The sequence below is a fragment of the Lagopus muta genome, chromosome 1 (assembly GCF_023343835.1).
Source record: "Lagopus muta isolate bLagMut1 chromosome 1, bLagMut1 primary, whole genome shotgun sequence".
NCBI classification, from domain to species: Eukaryota; Metazoa; Chordata; class Aves; order Galliformes; family Phasianidae; genus Lagopus; species Lagopus muta.
This window is the reverse complement of record NC_064433.1, coordinates 115,004,613-115,027,989: the sequence shown is the minus strand read 5'-3', so window position 1 is coordinate 115,027,989 and position 23,377 is coordinate 115,004,613. Positions and strand designations below refer to the sequence as shown.

Genomic DNA, 23,377 nt, shown 5'->3' with positions numbered 1-23,377 from the left:
AATGCTTTGAGATTGTTAATCCTTCAGATGCTGACTTTCAAGTATAGCTTTTTTCAGTGACCTAGGCACCTGCTGAACTGCTTGTGTTGATGATCACACTATGCAGGTACAGCTATACTGAAATTACTGGTGAAGTTAGTGACTTTGCAATTACAAAGTCTTCTCTAGGGACTCATGGAATAAGTTTGTAGTAGCAGTCTCAGCACAGTATATGTATTCTTGATGGCTACTGGCAAATTGTAGCAATAAGAAATCCTACCCTATGAATATCAATTTCCATTTCTGTTAAAATCACCTTTAGAAAAAAATTCAGTCTTCATCTTTCTAAATAACACTAGTTACAAAACAAGGATTTTCCTTATTTAATTACAATTTATTTTTGGATAATTGCCTACGTTTACTGTTAACTCTTTTCATTTGTGTTATTTATTTACATCTGAAAAGCAATTCAAGGAATGAAATCTCAGTTTATGTCTCCAATGAATATGAGATTTTCTAGTTTCCTTGAAACTTACTAATTCAAATTAAAAATTATGTTTTTTCCTCTTTCCTTATGTTACTCTCTCCCTATTTTATGGCACATAGAACCATTTAAAAAAAAAATTAAGCTAGAAAAAAAAGAGTCTATCATCTGAAGACTGAGATACCTCCTGTTCTTCAGCCAGCAGCTCTGTCAAATGACTCTGAGCTTTGAAGTTGTTTTTCTTGTTTTGTTGCTGTTGATGGCTTTTTATTTGCTGTTGTTGTTTTTTTTATTGTTGTTTTCAAAGGATAGATTTCCAAGGTAAGCAAGATGAATGCAGTACATTGGCATTCAATGTCTAGAATTTTAGATTGAAAGCCTTTTTCCAAGCCATTTCTCTCTTGATGGTTTGTTTTGTTTTGGTTGGTTGGTTGGTTGGTTAACTTACACCAAGGCTATCTCAGCTCCACTTTTCACACTACAAAACCCAATTATATAAGTACTGTCATAGATAGTTGGACTAAGGAGCATGCAAATAAACATGTATTTTATACAGGTAATTAGCTGTTTTGTTGAATTAGGATAATAAGGAGTAGTCACTACTTTACACTTTGTCAGTTTAGGATACGTATTTTGTACAGAAAAAATTATATCCCTTCCTTTTCAGATCCTACATGACAACTGCTGACTTTCTGCTCTTTAAAAAAAGGATCTTGTCTTTCATAAGCATATGCTGTGCTATGCTATGACTCCTTACTAGGTAGTTACTGTTCAGTCTTTCACCACCTACCATTAATAATTTTTTTCTTAGACCAGCAAATAGTTCATACAAACCAAGAGAATACCTTCTATCACCATATTTTAGTTTTCATAAATTTTAACATTCTGATAATTGTATATAAAAATTTATGCATTTTCACGTTGAGAACAATTTTTGAGATTAATGCTACACCAGCTTTTTATATATAAAAAGAAGAATTATTTCAATAGTAGTATTTAATTTAGTTACTCACTTCCATATTAATGAGAATGGCTTAGAAACATTGAAGCTTTTCTCTTCATTTAGCTACAAATAAGAAATCAGAGTAAGTACATGAGGAAAAATCACTTTTAATAATAGGTTATTCAGTTTAAATAAGTAGTAATCTTATGTACCTATCGTTAAGAAATTTTAGTTGTAATTATAGATAATAAGGAAAAATACACCTTAAAGGTGGCTGACAAATTAATAGGAAGGGGAAAAAATGCATACCTGCTGCTTTAGTATTTTTATAAACGTACCATAAAGTACCATTACATACCATTATAAACTTATGGGCAAAAGGCATTCTTATTTTTCCTAGTCTATGGTGTGCTGAGAATACTCAAGAACCTTTTTAGAACTGATTATACTTCTTTAACCCTTTTACCAGTGTTGCATTTATAATCTGACTTCAGTTCACCATTTCCCACTTCAGGCAAGAATCTAGACTATCATTAGGAATACTCCATTTAACAGGTACTTCACTGTGACAAAGCTGATGTTGGCAGTTTTTTGTTTTTATTAACAATAAAAAAAGCTTGGCATTTAAAGAACAAAAATTAAATGACAAGGTGAGCATCACAATCAACAGTAAATAGTCTGAGGAAAAACAAGTGTTTTGAAAGACTCAATGATTTGGTATTTTTAATCATCCAAGAATTTGGGTTATCTTTTTCACTGTTTTGAGGGTAATGAGCACTATTGCAATGTGAGCATTAAATGCGGCCCCACAAATAATGAAACAGGTACAGAATTCTGTGTGAAATTTTGAAAACTCACCCCTTTGACACTCTTGCTGAACACGGTGTGTTTTCAAAGAGGAAAGCCTCACAGCAGTTCCCTGCTGTACTTGCCTGTCATTTCTATGGACCCCACTTGAAACACCTGATTAAATCAGCGCATTGCTTCTAGATGAATACCTGAGTTTTTACAATGCTGACACATGTTCTGGAACATCAGCTGTCAATCTTCCATTGATTCACAAGGGGAAGATCTGGGAAAGCCAGAAGTGTCTCCAGCTGCTCCTGGCTGCAGAGCAGCACGTGTTGTCAGCTCCCTTTGGAGCACTGGCTATTTCTGAAGTCGCTGTTAATGACTCTGGGAGATTACACAACACACAAAGGTATGGGCTGACTGGTGTACAGCTTCATTAAAATAAGATTCAGATCTATCGACGCTATGAAATACTGTGTTGTGTGTTTCTCTTTATTTTGATCAGTCAATCTGTCTTGTGCTATAACATACCATGCCAGCTGGGAATCCAGACTTGTCATCTGCTTGAACATGGTTGATAAGAAAAAAATAACTTTATGGAGGTACTTTTCTATTTTTAATTTTTCATCTATATATGGTTTTCTGTGCTCCATTAGCAGAAATAGCTGCAGTGCTTAAGGTTAATGAAACCTCAAAGGTCCAAACCGCCGTCCCCTTGGAGGGCAACATGCAAATTGTTAGAAAACATGTAGATATATAATAAAAATTCAATGTTGAGTCTGTCTGCTGGTCCCTGTAGAAGAGGAAAGTAGATGCATATGGAGTCTGGGTTTCATTTTATGCTTACATTGTGCCTTTAAAAGACTGCTGCTGAGCACATCCTCAGAATAACAAGCAGCATTTACAACTTCATCCTCTAAAAATTTATATCACTTCTGCAGCATTAACCCTCTAGAATGTTACAGGGAATATGACCGCTTCTACATTTGGATGATCACTGAAATAAATGGACAGCATTAAAGAATGCAATGTTGCAATGATGCAACAGGTGTTTTGGCTAAAATCCTGAGCCACTGAATGAAATCATGTCTCCATTTGTTTTTAATGTATCTGGCATTTCACCTTCAATGTCTACCCCTAAGACTGATCCAAACAATTTTGTCTGACCTTTGGCTGAGTCCAAGACCGCTTGTCAGTGTCTTTACTTTCAACTCCATACAACAATTAAAATGCCACAGCAAAGTTTGTACTTCCCAGCCTGTTTGACCAGAGTCTTGAAGTACAAGTGGTCTTTGGTTGACTCACGTGCATTGTACCTGTAGCATGGGCCATGTCTGACCTCACTGTACCAAACTAATCCAGAGCTTCAGTGTATTCTCATTCAAGAAACCATGAATTATTATTATTTTTCATTAAATTTGCCCATGCAATGTCTGTTTTATGTTTCATTTCAGCCTTTTAAATTAATGGAGGCTGTTGAGCTAAAGAGCTCCATCCTGGTTGTATGACACCTAGTAAGCAGCAGAAAATAATTATAAACCTCATAACCGCAAAGGATTGTTTGTTCACTAGAAATGGGAAGAGGTAAAAAAAGCCTCTTCCCATCTACAGCAAAAAGTATTGCCATTGTATGGTACTGTATGCCATACTCAGATGTGTTTACTGAATTAAAGGACAGCTATTGCATGAAACAGCTCTGCAAAGTACCTGGATATAAAGTTCGAAGAATTTATTCTGATGTTTATTTAAAAAAGAATCCTGTAACAGAGAAGGGAAGAACAATGCTTTCAGGTACAAAAGTAGAAAATTGCTCTGAATCTCCACAGGAAAAAGAAAAGTTTCAGATGAAATGATCAAAATCCATGCATTTGATAATTAGCAGGTATTTTTCTTCCTGAGGGAGGAAACAGGCAGTGAGTAACTACATTCCTGCTTATTGCTAATGCACAGGAGCCTGACAACAAGAAATCTTTGAACAAGAAAGTGCAGCAACAGTCAGTCACATTTTCACTCTGAGAATACTTGGATAGAAGACTTCATTGTTTGCTGACAAGGGAAAATGAGGAAATTCTCTTTGTAAAATTAAGTATGGGATGCTACCAGATTTGTTTCACTTTTGGATTTTTGCCTTTCTATTCTAAAACTAAATATTTGCTCCAGACAACATTATGTACCCAAAATCTGGAAGGATTTAGTTATTACCATATTACACAGTAATATCAAGTCCTTTGTGACTTGATTGTAATTAGGAGAAGATTAGGAAATTTCTGATTAAATTTTGTTTGCTTTGTTTCTGTTTGTTTTGTTGGTTGTTGTGGAAAAGGAAGATATGCTGAAACCAAATATTTTCAAGTGTAAAATGTATGTTCCAGTGAGCAGTTCAGAAAACAGAAAGCTATGGTGTATTTACTGCATACTTGCTCTGAGTCTGGGGTCTCCTGGATGTGCTTTTATGCAAAAGAAGGCCTAGGTAGAATAGAGCCCAACAGAAAAGGGTTTGCAGAGCCTCTTGCTTCCACGTGACATGGCCAAAAGACTGGCAAGATATGTGCCCCAGCTGCCAGGCTTTGACTCAGCCACAAGAGCCCTATGGCTTCTGGCTCTCTCTCAGTCCATGGAGACAGAACATTAAAAAAAAAAAAAAAAAAAAAAAAAAAGAGTGAAGATCAGAGTACAGACATAGACATTTAGAATATCGACATCAGTTCCACAAACCATGATCAGAGAGGTCACCTACTCTGTGTTAAAATACTTTCCTGGAGATGGGAGTGATGTGATCATACCCTGTGTGTACCAGACATCTCACATTTTTAGAATTGTCTGCTTATGCCAGTATGCCAGCCCATTGGATAACAAAATTACTGCATAAAGTAATTCTGCTGTAAATTGAGCTTTCTACTTTTCAACAAAGTTAAAAAATAACTGACAGATGGGGAGTATGATAGTTCAGGAAAACCACTGTGCTAAAGCATCTAACAGTTTCCCAGACTGGACTACACATCTAGCTGTACTGGAGTTTAAATAAATTCATGTTTGCTTGAACCCATCTGTGTACGTGTACTGTAAATCTTGGCTCTCCTACACTTGCAAATACTATTAAATGTAGGGATCTAGGGTTGAAAGAAGTGTTCCCTGCAATCACAGATAACACAGCTATTATAGTCAGTAGGAATGCTGGATCCTTCATGTTACGAAAATTTATATTTATTAAAAAAAAAAAAGCATTAGAATCATAATTGTGTGCTCAAGAAAGTTTTGGCACAGTGTGAATAAGTTTCCCTCAAATTAAGAACGTGCAAACTGTCTTCACAGACGATATCTTGAAGCCTTCAAAACAGTTTCAATGCTGCATTATTTTTTATGATTCATTCCTTTGAGAAATGACACATTTTCATATTTATTCAAAGGTTTCCAATGGATTAATGCTTCTCTAAAGCCTGTAATGTCATTATGGCCATTACTAAGGCAAGAAAAGAAAATGGCATGACCACACCATCATGTCAGTTGTGGTGACTTCCCCATATATATCCTGACCTTTCTATGTGTTAACACTATTGCTGGATTAAGACTATTCTATTGTAGTGTCAGAACTTATTCTGTAATCTCCCACTTGTTTGCATTTGATCCATTCAGTGGCAATATCAGAGGCATTAGGTGCTTCTTTATCTTGAAGGATTATGGTTTCACAAGTACTGAAATAATGAAATAATGGATCAAAGGAAGGCATTATTTATCTCGTTTGTTGGTAGTATTGGTTTTTGCTGTTCATTATTTTTTTGAGAACAAACACTCCAACGTATAATTTCAGATAAATTGTGTAGGAGAGAAAATGAAGCCCACGGTCGTTTCATTGGTTTTGAAACTTTGAAAAAAGTTTTACCATTTTAATTTTGTCTTCTGCAGATTTTAATGAGCAAAATATGAGTGGTTCTTTGGAAGGAAGAGTGGACAACTCAAACTAGTGCCTGCTCTTTAATTTTGCTCATACACTTTGCACCCTTCCTACTTTTGGCAGGCTTTTCCAAATAGTACAACCAAAGTACAAAAAAATGCAAAATCAAAAAAAGATTGGCTGAGAAAAGGGAAGTCAGCATTGAAGTGTGTAGCATCGCTTATACCACATGGTAGAGTATTCAGTCACATCTCTTTTACAAGCAATTGATATTCTCCATAGCCTGAGCATAATGTTATCAAGAAGGTTAGAAGGCTGTTAACATTTCATTAATCTTGCCATTGATTTTTTTCTGCATTCTTCACAACAAAATTCAAAATGCGACCTCTTATTCCACTGAATTAGTTCCAGAGCACTTGGCATTATCGACCTCTTAATGAAAAGTAATGATGACTTTTTTGATTCAGTCTTTCAAGTAAGCACACCAAGCACATTTAAGATACAGACACAAATATTTCACTTAATTGAAATGAAATAATACACTGTTAAAGACTAAAATGTACATTAATGTATCATTAAATTAGCATATTTAAGCACATAGAATTCAGGATATTCAAACTGCATAATTGGGATCTGATGCTACAAAGACCTAAGTTTGGCAATAATCCCAGACTTGGGAAAATAATGAATTTTACAAGTAAATGTATGCACATGTTTAGAGCATTCTAAGCCTTACATTTATAGTGAAAATTTGACAAAAATAAATATTTTTATATACAAGAGAAAGAACTGTTCATTTGTATGGGTATTTCCATGCTTTTCCTTTCTATTTTAAAGCTAGGAAACAATTTGGATTCTTTCAATGACTTTTCTTCTGTGCTCACAAGCTGCCACCAGACAGCTGAGTGGATTTCCTTCATGCAGAGCCTCACACAAATATTTATGCACAAACTGAGTTCAATGTATGGGTATGGATCCCTTCTGTCTTGTATCCATGTAATTAAGGATTAACTCCACTAGGTGGAACATAAAAGATGAATGGCTTAATAACTGGAGAATGGGTAAAAGTTTGCTATTTTATCTAAGCAATTTACCATTCCTGAGAAATTGTTTGAGGAATAATTCCTGGGCAATCATCTAAGCAATATGCAAGAACAGCAAATAATGTAATTTCACTTTTGCCTTGTATTTTTTTAGACAACAAGGACTATGATGCATATCTATCTTATACCAAAGTGGATCCTGATCAGTGGAATCAAGAAACTGGAGAAGAAGAAAGATTTGCTCTTGAGATCTTACCAGATATGCTTGAAAAGCATTATGGATACAAGTTGTTCATACCAGACAGAGATTTGATTCCCACAGGAAGTAAGTATGTCTTTATGTTCGCGTATTTTCTAAACAACATAGGCTGTGGTTGCATATATTATTTAAGTATTAATCCTATGCTTGTCCCTTTCGAATGTCATCTTAACTCTATCATCTTGTGGAATAAGATAAGTCACCAAATATGCTTGATGTACATTTTCTAGATAAGAAGATTATATTTTACTAAGTGTATTATATTCATTGAAGGTGAGACAGTGCAGACAGGGCATGCATAGGTAATGGAAATTAATAAGATTAATATTTATTCACAGATTATTTGAGAGTCTCCACACCTAGGAATTAATAAAGAGGTTTTTATTTTCTATTCCTAAGTGTTTCCTTGGAAATATATCCATCACACTAATATAAAAACAACTAAATAATTATCGCTATCCGTCTATACAGAGACTCAGACAGGAAGAAGGCAGTTGTCTTTGGTCTAAGTCAAGAGCTGAGAGAAAACATCTGCAGCAGAGTAAATAAAAGACTGCTGGTAGATAAATTGTAGTGGAGGCACTGGATCATTTTCAGAGACTGAAACTGAGAATTGATTCCAACTGAAATAAGTAGATTTTTTTCATATATATTTAAGGTATTCCAACCTATGCTCAGTAATATTTGTAAGTTGCAGTTTGTAACTTCAGTTGTAGGCATTTATAAAACTACTAAGTTCAAACCATTTTATTGAATTAATATTTATAAGAAAGGATAAGTAAAACACAACCTTAATCATAAGCACATGGATATTTTCAAATCTACAGTATCCTAAACATTAATTTGCAGGACACAGCTCTGTTTCTGTGAATGCATGAAAGGAAAACAACAATCTAGTGAATCAGTAGACCTTAGAATATCATTTGCTTTTTAGGCTGACAATAAAACACAGCTTCTGCTCTGTTGCCTATCTGGGTGACTTTTTAGAAAATGGTGATGGATAAAATGATGATGGACACGCTTGTTCCAGTAAAGATATAGGCACAAATTGACAGTTCATTTACAAACACTACCAAAACGTAGCCCAATGAGAAATAAATATTTCACTGAATCATAGAATGCTTGAGGTTGGAAAGAACTTCTGGATGTCATCTGCATCAGCTGTCTTGTTCAAGCTAGGTCATCCAGAACGGGTTATCCAAAAAACTTGTCCTGGCAAGCAAAGTTTACATGTTTGAAAGTGATGTTTTTGCAGCTGTCAGAGAACTTTTCTGGGAGAAGGGGGTTTGCTTCTGTTATTTCTCTCCAGCCTATGGGAATTAAATATGTTCTTGCCTTGATTTTTGAGCAATTGTCTTATTTTGTAGCCTACATTGAAGACGTGGCAAGATGTGTAGACCAAAGCAAGCGACTGATCATCGTCATGACCCCAAATTATGTGGTAAGAAGAGGCTGGAGCATCTTTGAACTGGAAACAAGGCTTCGGAACATGTTAGTCACAGGAGAAATTAAAGTGATACTGATTGAATGCAGTGAACTGCGAGGAGTTATGAACTATCAGGAGGTTGAGGCCCTGAAACATACCATCAAGCTCCTCACTGTCATTAAATGGCATGGACCAAAATGCAACAAGTTGAATTCCAAATTCTGGAAACGTTTACAGTACGAAATGCCTTTTAAGAGGACTGAACCCATCACACACGAGCAGGTTTTAGATGTCAGTGAGCAGGGGCCCTTTGGGGAACTGCAGACAGTCTCCGCAATTTCAATGGCTGCTGCCACCTCTACTGCTCTTGCCACTGCTCATCCAGATCTACGCTCCACCTTTCATAACACATATCATTCACAGATGCGCCAGAAACACTATTATCGAAGCTATGAATATGATGTACCTCCTACCGGCACCCTGCCGCTTACCTCAATAGGTAACCAGCATACCTACTGCAACATCCCTATGACACTTATAAACGGGCAGCGGCCACAGACAAAAACTAACAGGGAGCAGAATCCAGAAGAGGCTCACACAAACAGTGCGATACTGCCCCTCTTGCCACGGGAGACCAGTATATCAAGTGTCATTTGGTGACGGAAATGCAAGGGGCTGTCCATCCCCTTGAGTAGAAGCTGAGTCTGCAGTCCGGTGCCTGGAACTACATCCTCGACTGCTGCTGTTAAACATGCATTACAATCGATAATATATGAGGAAAAACAGGGTCTTGTACATACGTTTTTTGCAATTTCTTTGTAGCATCGGTCTTCCTGTTTTACCCATGTTCTCTTCCCATACACATTTTCGACTTTGTTTTATATGTCATTGGAATTTGTATATTTACATTTTTTTAATGAAGAGACTGCTGTATAGATAGGAAACTTTTTGGCTTCATTAGTATAGTTTTAGACTTTTTTTTTTTTGTTCGTTTTTAACCTCTCTTGGGAATGCTTGGACAAAGCTATGTTGATATCAGATGCGCCATCCATTTTGTTGGCCTGCCTAGCCTGATTCCTGAAGGCCATGCCTGCTGCAATTCACCTGTTTTGGGTAATATTTGTTCTTAGAATGATCCCATCCCTCACTGAGAGCCTTTGTTTCATTTCTTCCCCTGTAATGTGCATCACTCCCTGCTCTTACAATGGCCCCATTTGGGGTAACACTACAGTCTGATCATCTAACATTTAACTTGGTAGAAACTTGTTAAACAGACTATACCCAATCTGTATCAGTTGCTTCACAGTAGTCACTACAGAACATGTAGAAAATAGAGATGGTTTGATTTTTGCTTTCTTGGGGGATTTATTTTTTTGTTTTTGTTTTAAGAATGAGTCAATTGTCCCCCTTTTATAAATATAAAAGCAAGCCCTATTTTTAACACTTCCTGGAAAAGTATTAATGTGGTCGTGGATTTTATTTTTAAGCATTTGACTTTTTTCTTTCCCTCCTTTAAAAACCCTGCAAATAAGATTATTTCCAATTTTTAGGAAAGCAAGACAAGTCAGGCAATAGGCACTGAAGTGCAGTGAGTCCTGTTGATATTTACAGTGATGATTTCCAAACCAAAGGGGAATAAAAAGGCAGTATCTTAGATGGTTGCCATTATGTATTAAAGAAAGTGTTATTTTCTGAAAAAGGAAGTGCAAAACATTATTTTGCTGTGGATTGCAGAGTCCCCTTGTATTTTAATGTTCAAAATTGTATTTGCTTTAAAATGATATATTCAAGATGAAAAAATACTATTTAATTTGGTTTTAGCTTGTAACAATAAGTAAAGCTTAATTTTAACATGATTTCAGTAAGAACTCAGGCAAAGAAGAAAAAAAAAAACAAAACATGAACACCAACAAATATAATTGTTTTCAGAATAAACTTTATTTATACAAAATTAATATTTAAATAAGACTTTGAAGTATTAAAAACAATTTATTCACTTTAATGAATAAATAAATTAGTTTTATTTTTTATGTATGTTTCTATCTTTGAGGAGTTGCAGATAATGCGTTTACCATGGTTGCCAGGGAAAAAACAAACCACTGTCTTTATATCTGGGCATCTTTAAGACAAATGAACCAAGCGACTTATATTTTAAATAAAGGAAGAGTCCTTTATGGTTTGAGAAAGAGCACAGAGCACTGTTGTAGCTGTACACGGTATTCAGGCCAAGCTGTCTGCCAGTCTCTGCTAGCAGAAGCAGAAGAGCAGAGGCAGAATTGCTGCTTGCAGCACACTCTCATAGAGTCGTGGGTTTGATTGACTCTGGCAAAAATGTAGCTGGTAGCCTGGCAGACAAACCTGATCGTCTGTTTCTGCAATTAATTAGCTTTAGGAATTTTTATGGTAGCTGACTGATATTAGCCAATATAAGGGATGTGTGGGGTTTGTTCATCTTAATTGTCTCAAGGAGAAAAGTACAGCTTATAATATTTTGGTCTTCTTAATGAGAAGTAATGAGTAGAGAAGAGGTAAACTGCAGTCTGGGGGATGTTTGTGGGAGTAATCCAGAGCTGACAGCGTGGGAGGATGTAACTATGATCGTGTTGTGAAAGTCAAGAAGTCTCAGTATGTGCATAACAAGCCAATAGAGCTTTGGGATGTGCACTGATTTTTGCTTGCTTTAAAATGTTCATTTCTCTGACAATTTGCTCAAATCCTTTTCTACCATCTATCATGGTGTCTCCCTCTGGACATGTGCCAAATGTCCACAAAATGGAAATGAAGCTGCCAGGCCAGATGAAATTCTAAAAGAGCTTTGCACTTTTGTTTTCTTCATAGTGTAAGAAAGCTATTATTTATTCACTCTTACAGACACCTGTCAGGCACTGATGGCATTTTTCTTCATTCAACTGAATGCCAAATGTACCAGTACCCTCTAAAAACAATTTTTTTTTCTTTTTTCCTTCATTTTCCTTCCCTCTTACATACCCTGTAGAAAAGACTGGGATGTGGAATAAATGTAGAATGTATCTATCTGACCACAGTCATTTTTAGGCAGTGTTAGGTAGTTTGTTCCTTAGCCACACGGGGAATACTTTTCTGTTCTATTTTAATGCAAATTTAAGCACTTTGAATAGCATGATTCAGGGACTGATGGATACAATTTGATATTCACAGTACTTTTTTAAAAAAAGAGATTTTCTTTATAATACTTTTATTATAATATTAAAAAAAAAATAAGAAGAAGGAAGGAAAGAAAGAGAGAGAGAAGGAAAGAAAAGAAGAAAGAAAGAAATGTAGAAGCTATCTATTACTTCAAAAACATTCCTTCTTAGTATTCCTCCTCTATGAACAGCTCAGCTCTGTGTGGGAAACAGTGAAGGAAACTGCTGTGTGTTCAACATACTCTGTGTTTGACAAAAGTTCTATTGGAACAAAAAATAAAACGGAAAAACATTATCTTTCATTGCCCTAGGGGTTAGGCTCCATCCTTTATTGGTGAAGGTGTTCCAGTTTTGACCCTACAGTCCGAAGTGTGCATGCAATAGACACATTTAAGATTTAGCCATAAACAAATAGCACTTTATTTTTAAAACTACACAGTGTGATGATTGGAGAAACTTACTCTGGCTGGTCAAGGATTTGGGGTCTGTATACGTGGATTCTATGCACATGATTTACACAAATGTGGCGCTTTATAAGGCTCTGTATTATCAGGGTAATCCTTGCTGTGAAACTAAAGGACTCTGCTATATAACCTATGTACAACGTATAAACCTAATCAGTTTATAAGTCCTGGCAGCACATGCAGCTTGACATAAATGGAGAGCTGTATAAGATGAAGCTAATTATTTTGAAGACCAAGTGCATTGCGAGGTCTGATTCTGTTCTCAGTTGCAACAGTACAATCTGAGAATAGATCTGATAAAGCTGAATGAGTATAATTTGAGTTTGTGTGAGAAAAGAAAATTGGAAAGGCAAAAAGAAAAGGAATTCACATTTGAAGGCTGTTATAAGCTGTGGTTGCAAATTGTCTTCTGAATTTTAGTATGGACCCAGTTCTCACCCGGCTGCAAACATTAAGAGCTTCCAATGTGATCTGGTTCAGAGCTAAATACTCTTATCTTTAGATGCAAACTAAGATTTTTCTATTATTATACAGCTGTGAAAATCAGAAGTATGATATGTGATTAATGATAATTGATTTCAAAATAATTGGAAAGCCTGTTTTATTCGCTTGATTAAAATTTAAAAAAATTTACTTTAATATTGTGCATTAATGACATATAAATTATATATAGATCAGTAAGATTGTACAAAACTGGCCTGGTAAACAGACTTCTTTCATTCTTAAAAACAGTCAAGCTAGCAAGACTAAGAAGAATTTAATTAAGATTCAGAAAAGAAATAAAAAATAACAGCAGTAAAGTAAGCCAAAAAATAGGATAAAGGCCAGTGGAGAATAAAGGTCAAAGTACCTGCCTGTTCCTTGACTGTATTGTGGCTTTTTTTGTCATGCAATGCGCTGTACTCTGGCTGACCTACATAACGCAATTGGTATTTTTGGGGCCCATCCAGATTGATGAGCAACACAAATGTATCCCCATGTGCCTAATAGACTCCTGAATGATTTGCACTTGTCAGTTGTCTAGCACAGAGAGTTTCTGTTGCATGCACTATTGTCAGAACAGAGAGGATGGCAGAAACCTGACAGCGCTAAAAACAATCTCTGTGGAAGGTTTAGTTTATTATCCATTGTAAATGTATGCCTTCAAACTCACCCCCTATCTGATTTGCTGTTATTAGAACACTTTATAACCCATTTTTCAGATGAGCAAGAGGTCGGTTTGGCTAGAAACAGAAAAATCTAAGCATTTTCACAGCAATAAATCTGCTTGTATAATGATTGCTTTTTTTTTCCTATCAGTCGCAGCTCTTCACATCCTAAATAGCCCACTGAGTGGAGATTGAATGATGGACATTTGAGATATGATCTGTCATTTGAGATTCATTACAGGGTTTGTATATTGGACTTAGTACCAAACTGCCACTTCTGATGTCATTTTGCTGGGCTATTTCCTTTTCACTCTGGCTATAACCTCAAAGAAAATGTGTTGGCAGCCTTGTATTCCTCTAGCTGGCCTTTGTTTGATGGTCCAGAACTAGGAATTGTTGCCCTGGGAAGTAAAGCTAATTTAAATGTTTCTGCTCTCAAGAGCTTTCCTATGCTTTTTGTTTGTTTATATTGTTTGTGACATTTCTGATCTTTGCTCTGGACCAATAAACATTGTAGATGGGAGGTCAATTGAGCTATGTAGTAGTCAAAGCATAAATTACAAAAGCAGGCCTGATAACTTGTTTGAAACGTACAAATTCTGCAGCTGATCATATTACCAAAAATTAGCACACTGAGCTATAGAACTGTTGAAGATAAGTGTTCTGTTTATTACTACAACTGTCTTCAGTTCAAGAGCATTCTTACATTAAAAAACCAATACCCTAGATAAAATAATTTCAGAAGCATTCGGTTGTTAAAAATATATAATTTGGTAGAGTATGAATAATATGATTCTCTAAGAACTAAATGGTATAGGAAGTAGGTAATCTTCTTCTATTATTGAGCTTAAAGTAAGTACAAACACCTCTTTGCCTGGTCGCTCTGGTATTAAGAAAAGAACCTGAAGTTAAATTTCAGAGCCAAGAATTTGAAGGGGATATTCTTTATATTATTTTACTAAGACGTATCTCTTACCAACCAAGGCATGACAGAATGAACTCAAAAATTACTCCAGAAATAAAATGGATATATTTTTTTAACATTACTACATTATTTTTCTCTTTTCTTTTTTTTTCTTCTTTTTTTTCTTTTTAACCGAATGTTAGCTCTTTTCCGTCCTCTCCAGTCATTCAGATAAAATAAATGCCTACTAAGCCCTCAGTCCCTAGTACATTTGGTGGTGGATAAGGCAGTGCAAGATGGTGGAAGGGGCTGCAGCACATGACCACAGTTGAGGAACTCTGCAGACCTGAAGTACCCACAGGGTCATTTGGCTGTCATGCTTAGTCAGGAGGATATAAATGAAACTACAGTCTCAATACATCACCACATTTCTCCTGCTGTAGGAGTGAAAACAAAGATGAGCCTAGAAAGAGATTGTCTTATCTGGTTAGGGTGCAGTCCAGTAAAAGACAGTTAGAAGAAACAGCTGTGAGGATCAGATAACCTCAAATCTGGACTCCCTCACAGCAGCTCCCATCCCATCCAACCCCATCCCATTGTTTTCTCTGCACTTGCCTTGTAGGGTGTATTAGAAGTACAAAGTTTGCTGTGAACCCTCGGATTGGAGTACATGTGAAAAGTCTTCGCAGGAAGTACATTTCTTCTCTCCTGTGAAGAGAGCAAAGCAAAGCAGGAGCAAAGCATTATATATATTTGTGTGTATGTGCTCTTAGTTCACAAACCATTTTTTACATCTCCACAGAATGCACGTTTGAGGTAATATCCTGACACTTCCTGTGAAGTGAAAAGGAGGTTTTAGAAGGTCAGTTTGGGCTCAAAATATTCTCACACTTCTGCTACATAGCTCCAGGGTGTGAACAGACACTCAAAGAAATAAATAAAAATAAACAAATAAAGCAAAATAGCAATTCAGTTCCTAAGCCCTATTTCAAGCAATTATTCAGGGCTGCTTCTTCCAAAGCAGACTGTTTTTTCTTGCAGTTTCGTAGGAAAGTTTTAAATTTTCTTTTCATTACTTGCATGACAGGTAAATCACAGGGAGATTATACTTTTTTTTTTAGAAAGCTCCATCCTTCATTGCAAGTTTAAGATGCAAATGACAATGAATATACAGACTTAGAAGAAATTGTTTGCTGCAGTTAGTATTCTCAGGTGAACACTGCAACTCTAATTAAGTTCTTAGGGACATTTCAGTAGACAATTTAAACAATTAGTATTATGTGTATAACTCCAGCATCACATTAGAGTGTTGGACATTTGTCTTCTTAAAACCTAGGCAACTTAAAATGGAACAATTATGTAAATACAAAGCAGAGAGGGAAACAGCTACACAACTATCTCCTCATCTATCTCAACAAATTGTTCAGTGACATCAGGTTCTTTCTTTGAGATTACCAACCTATGTCTACCTCAGCTAAACACATGAATCATTGCAAATCATGAAGACATCTGGGGAAAAATTGTTGCACTAGGCACACTCAAATATTTGTTACATCCCAAAACAGATTTCATGCTTTTCTATGCCTGCACATAAGTATTTAAATGTGTAATTGTTTAATCATAGAACAATGCAACAAAATAAGTAGCCTTTTCATAAAAATTGAAGGAAGCCCCAAACATCTGTGTTTGTCTGGAGGACCATATCTTCCATATATTGCAAAATGAAGACAAGCTTTTAATCAGATCATTGCTAAGTAGCACCGTGACACAGTTGGGTAGCTGGAGGTGACAGAGGATGTGAGGAACACAGTGCAGACCTTTGCTGATCATGGCATGGTGATACGTGATGAACTCTCAACCAGTCCTGCTGTCATGGGTGATTACAAACATTCTTTGCCTGTAGGACACTAAATACTCAAATTTCTCAGGTACTTCCTTCCCATCTTGAGTGCTATCTGAAGTCATTTGTATAATCTTGCTAGAGGTAGAAAATGTTCTTTCTACATGACAAGATCTACCTGAATCACAGGAATATCTGCCAGAGTTCCTGTCATGGTGTATAATAATTTGTGTTGATTGGGTTTATCTCCTATTTTCTGCACTTACATTTTCACTATTCTTGTCTCATAAACAAGACAAGCTATTCAATGCTATACATGTCAATGCTATATATGAAAGAGCATTTCTACTGTTTTTTGTTCTTTTTTCTTTTTTTTTTTACTGTTTGATATTTTTAAGATAGATAAACATCAGCAAAGACTCTTGACAACTTGATCTTTATGACATGTTGGAGAAAATATCTTTGTTCCTTCATCTTAAGCATGATATGCTTCTTTTAGGACCTTGGAAAAGAGCAGTCTAGAAAATAAGGGGCTGGGGACAGACTGATTGATCTATAGGTATTATTTGCAAAGATGTTTTTACTCCTTGTTGCTCTCCATACTATTTTTTGTTTCATTTAGTTTGTTTTTCATAAGGAGATAGACAGCAAGACTGAGGAGGTATCATTGCAATACATTAGACTAGTGAGGGCATAAATACCTTGAAAAGAAAGTAGGTGAGCTCCAGAGAACTGAAAGTCTTCTACCTGTGTATAGGTAATTGGTTCAAAGAGCTGCTGGATTTCCTCTGCTCTCACTTTAGTCAGTTCTCCACCTCAAAGACACTTCAACAAAGGTGTTTCAAATGGGAAAATAGTGCTTTCAGGTGCTCCTCTCCAAAATGCATGGGCTCGAACGCAGTGAGTTTGATGCTACACACTCACAGTTCGATTAAGATTCTGTGAGAAACCTGAACTTTCTTTCTTTCAGTTTGTTCTGATTGCCATCTTTTGGCTTGCTAAGATTCTCCACAGACTCAAAGACTAAAATCAGTTATAAATCAGTTAAAATCAGATAAAATCAGTTTTCTCTCAAGGTTAATAAATGATTACCTATAGTATCATCACTGGTTGTTTTGAATAGCTGACTAGAAAATACTAATTTGCACCTTTTTCCTTCTCTTCCTCCTATCCTCGTGCCCAAGATAATCACCATTTATAACTTTTTCTAAATGTCCATTGAAGATCTGATTTAGCCTTTTTACTGAGTCAGCAAGCACAGACGTAATTATATATAACATCTTGATTTCATTGTGAAGACTTGCAGACTCATTAATGCTTTTATCTTATTCCTGTCCAGAAGCAAATAATATTAAAGTAGGCAACTGCACAATGTTGGGCAGTGGTGTGACAACCAATGTAGTTAGTGACGTGAAGATACTAAGAGACAAAATACTAATCTTAGATCATACAAAAATAAATAAATAAATAAATAAATAAATTAAACATTCCTCCCAACATTACTTCTTAAATCCAGCGATGTAGTTTAAATCAATTTTTAGTCACATATGAATTTTGCAAATAAAGCACAGTATTAAGTCTGTGCAGCTACTAGTGTCATGTTACCATTCATAATACAATAATACAATAAATGTAAGCAAATGAACCATCTCACAGGTAAACATTTTATTAATATATAGTACATATGTAGATCACTCTGAAAGTAATGCCTCCTATTTATTTCCATGGAAACTACAATAGTTCAAAGAGAACAATAACACTATAAGACTGAGAAAATTCTCAGCTACAAAACAATGTTTTTCAACAGTCACCACCAACAGCTATGCATTTTTTGCACCAGCAGAGCTTACCCACTGTTTCACGGCTGCTATGGCAGTGTTCTTGCTAAGATATGTGTAGCCCATGGAGTCAATCCTTCACCAGCCCAAACAGATGAAAGTCAGAAGGTGCCAAATCCAGACTGTACCACTGCTGTGGTAGGACAGTCCAGCCAAGAGTGCCAATGTGCTCCATGGTCTTCAAACTGATGTTTTGGGGTTCTGGTGTTATCGTGTTGCAATAGAAAGGGTATCTTTTTCTTTGTGTTGACTCTGAAAGTTCAAGGCTTAGTCACGTTGTGATGTAGCAGTCACAGTTGATGCTTTGTCTGGGTTTCTGGAAATCCTTCAGGAATTGCCCCTTTTCCATGTCAAAAGACAATGCACATGCCTTTACCCAGTAAGGGCTATGTCTTGAACTTTTTCTTTGATGGGGAATTCACATGTCATCAGTCCATGGCCAATATTCAGCTCCATACACAGATTGCTGGTCGGAATCCACCAATGAGTGCAGATGAGCTGATGGAGACCTTCATATTGCGGTATGACAGCTGTACAGACCTGTCCAGAATGTGATTTGTCTTTCATGGCATGCCTAAATTCTTCACCCCTTCATCTCACCATGCTGACATACACTGTTTTGTCTCCAAAAACATTCAGCAAGCATCAGTGAGTGTCAATTTTTTCCACATAGATAAATTGAATGCCACATCTTTGCTTCACTTCACTTCAGTGTTGGACACCATTGTGTCCGACTGCCCCTCTGCTGCCATCTCTCTCATGGCAACAATATATAACAGGATCTTGGTGGGAAAGTTCAACCTCTACTGCTGTACCACAAACATCCACCTCTAATGTCGTGAGCCAAAGTCATAAAATAGGAGGCATTATCTTCAGAGCAGTGCTTGTAACTGCACTTTCTTCAGAAGATAAGAAAGCAAAATGACCAAAAACTTTACAAGAAAGAACAAGTGCCTACTTGCAATAGTAAAAGAAATACTGCAGCAGTTTCACTTTTACAAACAGCTGCAAATGCAATACAAATAAAGAAAGATAAATCTGTAGAGAAATACTTGATAGCGTAAGTGCAGCATCTTTTTGCTATAAACAATTTGTTCAGTGGATTTAGCTTTCTTAATTTTATTTAGCTCTGGAGGAGCTGATTCTACATAAGCACAGTGCAACACAGAACTCATGTAACAGTCTCTTCTTGAGAGTGCACTATTCAAAGCAAATTGCTGGAAAGCACTTTATTGCAAAAGCTTTCAGTTGGCCTTCCAACATACTAGGAACAGTAGATGAAGTGCTCTGTATCTCCTGCTAAGTACATGTATGCACATTACAGGTGTAAAGTTATATTCACCAACTTTACAAAGTTTGCATTGATGGAAATAAGCAAGTACCATCCTGAGCTTTGAGATCATTCTTAATTTGCTCTGTGGTTGACAGAAGTCAGAAATTATTCTACACAAGTCAAGAGTATTAATACAGTGTCTGATCAGAATGAAGAAGAGCAGAATCCAGCCCAGAGCTGACAAACATAGATTTCTGATTATTCCACAATTTAATTTTCAAGTTCGGAATCATTGCCTTTTCCAAATGTCCATTACTGTTGCTATATAAACCACAGATTAACATATGCATACATATCAAGCTTTTCTTTAAGTCTGCAGGTATGGTGGAAAGCTGGAAACTTTATAGACTTTGTGCAGAATCATTGAAGTTAAAACAGAAACACAAAAGTAGAGGCACATCAATAATTATATTTATGGATATTGTATATTAAGATATTTTACTTAAAGAGATCAACTTATATTTATTTTTTAAAAAAATAGATGGGTCATAGCTAAGAACAACTGCATTTTTGTAATAATCATGTACACATTGCTGAGAAGCAAGAAAGGTGTGATCAAAATGTTGTCTAGTTTCAGTGTATATTACTTTAAAAAGAAACACGTTTGATCTTACAGTAAACCTTCAGAAAATTCAACAAGACTGGTATATAAAGCAAAACAGCTCATTGTAATAAGTATAGGACATTAAAACTTCTTGTATTTTCTTCAATTTTTATTCTTATGGGAGAAATGATATCACTCACTAAATATGAATGCTGCACATGTTAGCAATAGAAATATTGATTTTTGTAATTTTGCACTTGCCTTAACTTTTCCACACATATATACACAATTAACATATGTAGGGGGAAAAAAAACAAAAACACAACATAATTGAGGGAAATAAAACCCACAAAAGTAGGCAAGTTCTGTATCAGATATAATTTTTTGTATTATTTAATGAATAATGACACATGAACATACTAGAATCCTTGTGAAGAGTATAGGAGCACATGATGCTGTAGGTTTGTTAAAGCACAAGGTGTACTTTGTCTAGATTAAAAAAAAAAAAAGAAAGAAACAACAACAAAAAAACTTTTTGTGTGACTTTGCTTTAGGTTTAAGAAAGTTGGATGTTTAAAAAATATCTTTATTACTTGAATATGAATATTTTTGTATTATAATATCTGAAGAAGGTTTTAAAAGAAACAAAAAATATAACCTACTTGCTTTATGGTGTGCAACTTTTAGAGAAAAATAAACAGGGTATGTGTCCAGTTTGTAAAAAAAATGTTCTCCTTTCAAGATTACTCTTTCACTGGCTAAATGCAAGGTTATGACAACTTGAAATACTTTTTTTTTTTTTTCTTTTTTTTTGTGAACCAACAAAAAAATAAAGCAATGTGAGTAAGTTGCGTATGCAAACTTTTTTAAAAGGATTTTTTTTTCTAATGGCAATATGAATTTAACAACATAATAGGAAAGGCTTGGAAGGTTCCAGTTCTATGGTTTGACTTGCATGACATAGTGGGCTAGAGAATATGCATGGGTTAAGTTGGTACAGCTCCAACCAGATGCAATGGAACTGCTCTGGCTTACATCAGGAGGAAACGTGACCTTTTGTGTAAGAGTACATACAACAGTAAAAGTCCCTCCATTAATATTTTCCTTCCTTTTGTTTTCCTTTTGTTCTACTGTTTTGTTTCTTGTGTATGAGGCATATATTCTATGTCTATAATTTTCTTAAAAACACAAAGGGTGATGGATTTGCTTATGATAAATCAAGTAGTACAGTCTCACAACTCTCTGAGGGAAAGACTGAGTGCAAGCCTGTGTTGGACATCTGCATTCCTCCATTTTTCCACCATTTTAGCTCCTCTGGAACCACAGGGTAGCCAAGGAAAAGACAAATATGGCAGTGAGTAGGTTTTTTTGGTGCTTGTGTGGTGTGTATGAACAGAGTGGGAGAGCCTGAGTGATAATGGAACCGTAGAGAAATAGAACCAGCTCATCACCACAATGTTATCATTGTACACATGAAAGTTAACAAGAAAATGTCCAAACAAGCATTATTGAAAACCTGAATTCTTGTTTTTCCTTTTTAAATTTGGTGAATGCCTGAGTCAGGAAAAATTCCATCCTTGATTTTCTGAATAAACTATAAGGTCCATGGTTCTTTTCTTGACTGCAGTGGCATAAATCAGGAGTATCACTATCCAGTGCAATGGGTTAGGATTCATCTTACAGTCACTTGACATGGAATCATTGTCTTATTAGCTTTTCCATCAAGACCCTCTTCTCCTCAACTTTCTGAAAGATGTAAGAAGCATTTTACTTATTTCCACTCTTCCATTTTATTTGATTTTTTCATTTGTATAAACCTTCAGATTCCAAGAGGATTGTTCCATATTTGAAACTCTGTGACGCAAGAACTTTAAACACTGCAGTAAGGGATAGGCAGCACATCACAGTAGTTCTTACAGAGTCTGAACATATGCCATAGCTGGAACTTAAGTTTGCAGAAGAGATAGCATTCTTCTTGAATCAGGGGCCCAGACCATAGATCTGCTGATGTGGTTTCAGTTCACGAGTGTCAGAAGACTTTGAAGACATGACAAATGGATCAATTTACCTGCAGCAACATGTATTTAAACACATTTTTTATAAAACCATTTTATTTTGCAACTGGAGTCTGGAGCCCGGAGTCAAGCTGACTTATTTTACAAGATATTGTTTCTGCCGACAGTCACCTTTTGTAATTTGAAGCTGCCTGTTACATCTACTTCTCATGAAATTTTTATATTTGCCATTTGAAATATCAGTAAGACCATCTGGTTAAAAAATCATAGTTTAACCAATATCAGTGTGATTCATTGGCCTGGTACGGTGGCAAGAAATGTATTTAGCATTCTGTTAAACATCATATGAATTACAATTGCTCAACTGTCAGCATGTCAAGTGCACAGAACTATGGGATCCACTGTAAATTCAAAATATTTATGTATATTTAGTTACATTTTTTAAAATATTGCTATTAAACAGACATTAATAAAAAAATAAATAACAGAGGATTCTATTCTTTACTACATTACTCTGCATTCCTTACTGCTCTTGGACTTACTATGAGATGAATACAAATGCGGGAATTATGTTAATTTCTGGTATTCTTTCCCAAAATTATACATATGTAAATGAGGAAGCACGCCATATAATGCTGCATACTTGAGGAGAGACAACCAAAGGAAAAAGTAAGTAAGTAAGTAAGATTTCTTGAAAGGCACTCGAGTTCTGATTCCAAAATGTAAATAAATACAGAGTAAAAAGACAAACAGAAAAGGAAAAAAGAGAAACAGTGAGCTCCAAATGAAAATACTTTGAGTTCTTCTGGCAAGCTTGCTTGGAGACTTCTGACTTGCATCACTGAGAGGGGCAAACTGAGACTACACATATCATGACTGACAAAATTGCAGAATCATTCCTTTTCTACTACTATGATTTCTGAACTGCTTTACATTCCAGTTACATTCAGCATAAAGTGATATTCGCACCACAAAATCAAATTGCTCTTCTATTAGGTCATAATCACTGATGGAACTTAACCAGTTTAGTATATTCTCCATACTTACATTATAGGGGATTATGCATCAAACAAAGTGAAGTTAGGACAGATTATCTGCCCTTTTGGCTACAATGGTGACAGCTGTCAGAAGCAAACAGTCCAAATATTTGACATGGGAACATACCATGGCTTCTCTTACTGCAACACTGGGTATGCAGACAGCGACAGCCATTCGAGAGATTTTGTTTCCAGCATTTGTAATTCTGCACGCTGTAGGAGCATCGTAAGTACTAGTCTGACTGGAAAGAGTGTAAAATCACTAAGGGAGG

General features: G+C 35.8%; 1 protein-coding gene and 1 long non-coding RNA gene across 7 annotated transcripts in view; one reads left to right on the top strand and one right to left on the bottom strand.

The window, feature by feature from the left end:
• The window catches only part of IL1RAPL1 (interleukin 1 receptor accessory protein like 1), a 694,430-nt gene extending 671,068 nt beyond the window's left edge, over positions 1–23,362 (top strand). For all 6 annotated transcript variants that reach the window (XM_048929664.1, XM_048929665.1, XM_048929655.1 and 3 more), the window contains 2 exons: positions 7,288–7,458; positions 8,760–23,362. In XM_048929664.1, coding sequence (XP_048785621.1) covers positions 7,288–7,458; positions 8,760–9,478 — 890 coding nt within the window. In that variant the 3' untranslated portion in view covers positions 9,479–23,362. The remainder of the gene's footprint in view (positions 1–7,287; positions 7,459–8,759) is intronic.
• The window catches only part of LOC125686145 (uncharacterized), a 66,870-nt gene continuing 65,507 nt past the window's right edge, over positions 22,015–23,377 (bottom strand). Inside the window, exon 6 of the long non-coding RNA XR_007373680.1 lies at positions 22,015–22,121. This is a non-coding gene — a long non-coding RNA (uncharacterized LOC125686145). The remainder of the gene's footprint in view (positions 22,122–23,377) is intronic.